The following is a 6,999-nucleotide window of genomic DNA, read 5'->3' as shown; positions in this document are numbered from 1 at the left end:
AAATCCCCCAAAAAAACCCCAAAATCCCCCCAAAAAAACCCCAAAATCCTTCCCCAAAATCCCCAAAATCCTTCCCCAAAATCCCCCCAAAAAACCCAAAATCCTTCCCCAAAATCCCCCAAAACCCCCTTCCCCAGAAATCCTCCCCAAATCCCCCAAAACCCCAAAATTCCCCCAAAAAAAGACCCAAAATCCTTCCGCCCCAAAAAAATCCCAAAAACCCCCAAATCCTTCCCTAAAATCCCCCCCAAAAAACCCCAAAATCCTTCCCCGAAACCCCCCAAAAAACCCCCAAATTCCCCCAAAACCCCCAAAATCCATCCGGGAATGGGGAGGGGAGGAGATTTGGGGGGGTCCTGGGGGGATTTGGGAGCTCCTGGGAGGATCTGGGAAGGTTCCGGAAGGTTCCGGGGACAGTTCCAGGGAGCGCACCCCTGGGAAGGTTGGCCTGGAAGGTTCTGAAGGTTCCAGCGGGATCTGGGGTGGTTCCGGAAGGATCCGGGGCGGGGGGATCTAGATGGTTCTGGAAGGTTCCGGAAGGTTCCAGGGATGGATCTGGGGAGATCCAGGGGGATCTGGGAAGGTTCGGAAGGTTCCAGCGGGATCTGAGGTGGTTCCGGAAGGATCCAGGGCGGGGGGATCTATGATGGTTCTGGAAGGTTCCGGAGGTTCATGGAGGATCTTTCGCCAGGGAGTGTGGATCCTGCGGGAGATCCAGGGGGATCTGGGGTGGTTCCGGAAGGTTCCATGGGATGGATCTGGGGTGATCCTGGGGGGCTCTGGAAGGTTCTGGAAGATTCCAATGATATCGGAAGGTTCCACAATGACGGAGCTGCTCTGGGGGATCTGGGGTTGGTTCTGGAAGGTTCCGGAAGGTTCCATGGATGCCCAATCTCTATTTGCCAGCCATGAGGGGGTTGTGTAGGACGACGATGACGGAGTTGCTCTGGGGGATCTGGGTGGCTCTGGAAGGTTCCAGAAGGTTCCGGAAGGTTCCATGGGATGGATCTGGGGTGATCCTGGGGGGCTCTGGAAGGTTCCGGAAGATTCCAATGATATCGGAAGGTTCCACGATGACGGAGCTGCTCTGGGGTGGTTCTGAAGGATCTGGGAAGGTTCTGGTGGATCTCTGGTGGCTCTGAGGGCTCTGGAAGGTTCCAGAAGGTTCCAGGGATGCCCAATCCCTATTTGCCAGCCATGAGGGGGTTGTGGAGCACGACGATGACGGAGTCGCTCTGGGGGATCTGGGGTGGCTCTGGAAGGTTCTGGAAGGTTCCGGAAGGTTCCATGGGATGGATCTGGGATGATCCTGGGGGGCTCTGGAAGGTTCCGGAAGGTTCCAGAAGGTTCCAATGATATCGGAAGGTTCCACGATGACGGAGCTGCTCTGGGGTGGTTCTGGAAGGATCTGGGAAGGTTCTGGTGGATCTATGGTGGATCTGAGGGCTCTGGAAGGTTCCGGAAGGTTCTGGAAGGTTCCATGGATGCCCAATCCCTATTTGCCAGCGATGAGCGGGTTGCGGAGCACCGACGATGACGGAGTCGGCTCTGGGGTGGTTCTGGAGGATCTGGGAAGGTTCTGGTGGATCTCTGGTGGCTCTGAGGGCTCAGGAAGGTTCCGGAAGGTTCTAGAAGGTTCCATGGATGCCCAATCCCTATTTGCCAGCGATGAGCGGGTTGCGGAGCACCACGATGACGGAGTCGCCGCGCAGGAACATCTTGGAGATGTAGCGGTCCTTGTTGACGGGCTTGGACTTCTTCTTGCCTTTGCCGCTCTTGGGCACCTCCGTCCACATCTCCTTGACGTTCTCCAGCACCATGTTACAGTGCCTGCGGGAGAAACGGGAATTTGGGGGGAAAAAATGGGATTTTGGGGAAAAAAAATATGGGATTTTTGGGGTCAGGAAATGGATTTTAGGGGAAAAAATGGGGGTTTTGGGGAAAAAAAGGGATTTTGGGGAAAAAAATGGGGATTTTGGGGGCGAAAATGGGGATTTTGGGGTCAGGAATAGAGTTTTGGGAGGGAAAATGGGATTTGGGGGGGAAATTGGGGATTTGGGGGAAAAAAGGGGGGTTTTGGGAAAAAAATGGGGTTTTGGGGAGTAAAATGGAGATTTTGGGGAAAAAATAGGATTGGGGGGGTAAAAAGAGGATTTTGGGGTCAGGAAATGGAGTTTGGGGGAAAAAGGGGGATTTTGGGGGAAAAATGGGGATTTGGGGGGAAAATGGGATTTTGGGGGGAAAATGGGATTTTGGGAGGGAAAATGGGGATTTTGGGATCAGGAAATGGAATTTGGGGGGAAAAAGGGGGATTTTGGGGGGAGAAATGGGGTTTTGGGGGAAAAATCGTGGTTTTTTGGGGAAAATGGGATTTTGGGAAAAAATGGGGAATTTGAGGGGGAAAAATGGGGATTTTTTGGAGGAAAATGGGATTTTGGGAAAAAAAAAGGGATTTTGGTGGGGGAAATGGGGATTTTGGGGGGAAATGGGAGGACACTGTAGGAAGACTGGTTTGACCCTGGGGACACCTTTGGGGACAATGGAAACCCTGGAGATGGATCTGCTGAAGGCCCAGAGGAACCCATGAGAACTGAGGCCACCATGGGGACACTGAGGGGACATCATGGGGACACCATGGGGACATCATGGGGACACTGAGGACACCATGGGGACACCATGGGGACACTATGGAGCCCTTGGTGACACTTTGGGGACACCATGGGGACACCATGGGGACACCATGGAGCCCTTGGGGACACCATGGGGACACCATGGAGCCCTTGGGGACACCTTGGGGACAATGAAAACCCTGGAGATGGATCTGCTGAAGGCCCAGAGGAACCCATGAGAACTGAGGCCACCATGCGGGACACCATGGGGACACCACTGAGGACACCATGGGGACACCATGGGGACATGGAGCCCTTGGTGACACTTTGGGGACACCATGGGGACACCATGGGGACACCATGGAGCCTTTGGGGACACTTTGGGGACACTGAAACCCTGTGGAGATGGATCTGCTGAAGGCCCAGAGGAACCCATGAGAACTGAGGCCACCATGGGGACACCATGGGGACACCATGGGGACACCATGGGGACATCATGGGGACACCATGGGGACATCATGGGGGCCACCACGGGGACACCATAGGGACACTATGGAGCCCTTGGGGACACCTTGGGGACAATGAAAACCCTGGAGATGAATCTGCTGAAGGCCCAGAGGAACCCATGAGAACCCAGAGGACACCAAGGGGACACCATAGGGACACCATGGGGACATCATGGGGACATCATGGGGACACTGAGGACACCATAGGGACACCATGGGGACATCATGGGGACACTGAAGACACCATGGGGACATCATGTGGACACCATGGGGACATCATGGAGCCCTTGGGGACACTTTGGGGACAATGAAAACCCTGGAGATGGATCTGCTGAAGGCCCAGAGGAACCCATGAGAACTGAGGCCACCATGGGGACACTGAGGACACCATGGGGACACATGACCTTGGGGACACAAACCCTGGAGAGATCTGCTGAAGGCCCAGAGGACCCATAAACTGAGGCCACCATGGGGACACCATGGGGACACCATGGGGAACCATGGGGACATCATGGGGACACCATGGGGACACCATGGGGACATCATGGGGACACTGAGGCCACCATGGGGACACCATGGGGACACTATGGAGCCCTTGGGGACACCTTGGGGACAATGAAAACCCTGGAGATGAATCTGCTGAAGGCCCAGAGGAACCCATGAGAACTGAGGCCACCATGGGGACACCATGAGGACACCATGGGGACACCATAGGGACCATGGGGACACCATGGGGACAACATGGGGACACTGAGGACACCATAGGGACACCAGGGGACATCAACAGAGACCCATGGGGACATCAGGGACACCATGGGGACACCATGGGGACACTGTGGGGACACCAGGACCATGGGGACACTTTGGGGACAATGAAAACCCTGGAGAGAATCTGCTGAAGCCAGAGAACCCATGAGACGAGGCCACATGGGGACACTGAGGACACCATGGGGACATCATGGAGCCTTTGGTGACACTTTGGGGACACTGAAAACCCTGGAGATGAATCTGCTGAAGGCCCAGAGGAACCCATGAGAACTGAGGCCACCATGGGGACACTGAGGACACCATGGAGCCTTTGGTGACACTTTGGGGACACTGAAAACCCTGGAGATGGATCTGCTGAAGGCCCAGGGGAACCCATGAGAACTGAGGCCACCATGGGGATACTATGGGGACATCATAGGGACCTTGGGGACACTTTGGGGACCCTGGTGACACTTTGGGGACAATGAAAACCCTGGAGATGAATCTGCTGAAGGCCCACAGGAACCCATGAGAACTGAGGCCACCATGGGGACACCATGAGGACACCAAGGGGACACCGTGGGGACACCATGGGGACACTGAGGCCACCGTGGGGACACCATGAGGACACCAAGGGGACACCGTGGGGACCTGGTGGCGCCCTGGGGCCACCGAGGACCCACCTGTCGAAGGCCTTGACGCGGCCCAGCAGCTTCTTGTTGTTGCGGCAGTTGATGAGCACCTGCGTGTTGTTCTTGACGCTCTGCGTCAGCACCGACAGCGGGCCCGTGTTGAACTCCTCCTCCTCGCGCTTCTCGGCAGCTCCTCGGGCGTCATCTCGCTCTTGGGCTTGTTCAGCAGGCTCCTGGGGACACCGGGGGGACGTTGGGGACATCAGGATGCCATGGGGACATCATTGGGACATTGTGGGGACATCATTGGGACATGGAGATACCATGGGGTCAGCAGGGAAATCAGGGGAATGTGGGGACATGGAGGGACATGGAGATGGTTCTTGGGGCTCATCTCGCTCCTGGGCTCGTTCAGCAGCTCCTGGGGACACCGGGGACATCATGGTGACACTGGGATACCGTGGGGACATCAGGATGCCATGGGGACATCACGGACATTGCGGGGACATCACGGAAATCAGGGGATGTGAGGACATGGAGATCGTTCCTGGGGCTCATCTCGCTCTTGGGTTCGTTCAGCAGCTCCTGGGGACACCGGGGACACCATGGGGACATCACTGGGACATGAGGACACCATGGGGACATCATTGGGACATGAGGATACCATGGGGACATCATTGGGACATTGTGGGGACATCACGGAAATCAGGGGATGTGGGGACATGGAGGGACATGGAAATGGTTCCTGGGGCTCATCTCGCTCTTGGGTTCCTTCAGCAGCTCCTGGGGACACCGGGGGACATTGGGGACATGAGGATACCATGGGGACATCAGTGGGACATGCGGATACCATGGGGACATCAGTGGGACATTGTGGGGACATCACGGAAATCAAGGGATGTGAGGACATGGAGGGACATGGAGATGGTTCTCGGGGCTCATCTCGCTCTTGGGCTCGTTCAGCGGCTCCTGGGGACACCGGGGGGACGTTGGGGACATCAGTGGGACATGAGGATACCGTGGGGACATCACTGGGACATGAGGATACCATGGGGACATCATTGGGACATTGTGGGGACATCACGGAAATCAGGGGATGTGAGGACATGGAGATGGTTCCTGGGGCTCATCTCGCTTTTGAGTTCCTTCAGCAGCTCCTGGGGACACCGGGGACACCATGGGGACATCAGGATACCATGGGGACATCACTGGGACATTGTGGGGACATCACGGAAATCAGGGGAGTGTAGGGACACAGGGACATGGAGATCGTTCCTGGGGCTCATCTCGCTCTTGGGCTTGTTCAGCGGCTCCTGGGGACACCGGGGGGACGTTGGGGACATCAGTGGGACAGCACGGGGACACCGGGATCCTGCCGACAGGGACGTGACACGGGAAACGGGGCAGGACACAGGTTTTGGGGCTCATCTGGCACTGGGCGTACAGGGCCGGGGACACCGGGGACGCGTGGGGACATAGTGGGACACCGGGGACACCGGGACTGGTGTGGGGACACGCAGGACAGGTTTGGGGACACGGGACAAGGACTGGGGATGGGGACAGGTCTGGGGACACCAGGACCGCTTTGGGAAAGCGCCAGGCCCAGCACGGCGACAACACCAGGCCCAGGCCCCGGCCCAGGCCCAGGCCCGGTCCCGTTCCGCGTCCCCCCGCTCCCCCATTCCCCAGCTCCGCCTCTCCCCGGTTCCCCCGCTCGCCGCTCCCCTCCCGGTTCTCCCGCCGCTCCCCATTCCGGTTTCCCCTCCCCGGATTTTCCCGGTTTTTTGCCCTTTTTTCCCGGTTTTTTGCCCCATTTTCCGCCGCCGCTCTCACATGGCTGCCGCTCTGCCGCTCCCGCCGCTCCCGCTGCGCTTCCGGGGCACGGCCTGGGCGGAGCCACTTCCGGGTCGCCGCGGGGACGGCGGCCAATGGGAGAGGGGGTGGGCGTGGCTATGGGTGAATGGGCGTGGTCTTGACGAAGGGGCGTGGCCTCAGGGGACTTCGGGGGTCCCGGGGGGAATTTGGGGGTCCCGGGGGGAATTTGGGGGTTTCAGAGGAGAATTTGGGGGTCCCAGAGGAGAATTTGGGGGTCCCAGAGGGGAATTTGGGGGTCCCAGAGGGGAATTTTGGGGTTCCACAGGGGAATTTGGGGGAATTCTGGGGAATTCAGGGGGGTTTCGGGGTCCCAGAGGAGAATTTAGGGGTCCCTGGGGGAATCTGGGGGTCCCAGAGGGAAATCTGGGGGAATCCAGGGGGGATTTGGGGGTCCCAGGGGGGAATTTGGAGAATCCAGGGGGGTTTTGGGGTCCCGGAGGGAAATTCGGGGGTCCCTGGGGGAATTTTGGGGGTCCCAGAGGGGATAGGGAGGGGGTCTGAGGGGGTCCCAGAGGAATCTGGGGAGTCACAGGGGGGATTTTGGGGATATTTGGAGGGATCTTGGGGAGGGGTCTCAGAGGGGATTGGCAGGAATTTTGGGGGGGTCCCAGGGGAATGTTGGGGTGTTTT

The 6,999-nt window shown here is 57.9% G+C and overlaps 1 protein-coding gene across 1 annotated transcript; it reads right to left on the bottom strand.

Annotated features, from left to right (window-relative positions):
• Positions 1-1,605: 1,605 nt before the first annotated feature.
• On the bottom strand, positions 1,606-4,720 carry SNRPD2 (small nuclear ribonucleoprotein D2 polypeptide). Its single transcript, XM_030970223.1, is given in 3 exon segments — positions 1,606-1,830; positions 4,546-4,679; positions 4,682-4,720. Coding segments are annotated over 3 exon segments (327 nt in total). The 5' UTR covers positions 4,700-4,720; the 3' UTR covers positions 1,606-1,655.
• Between the last annotated feature and the right edge of the window lie 2,279 nt (positions 4,721-6,999).

This window comes from Camarhynchus parvulus, unplaced genomic scaffold (genome assembly GCF_901933205.1).
Source record: "Camarhynchus parvulus unplaced genomic scaffold, STF_HiC, whole genome shotgun sequence".
Lineage (NCBI taxonomy): Eukaryota > Metazoa > Chordata > Aves > Passeriformes > Thraupidae > Camarhynchus > Camarhynchus parvulus.
The sequence above is the reverse complement of the archived record's forward strand: the minus strand, read 5'-3'. Positions and strand labels throughout refer to the sequence as shown.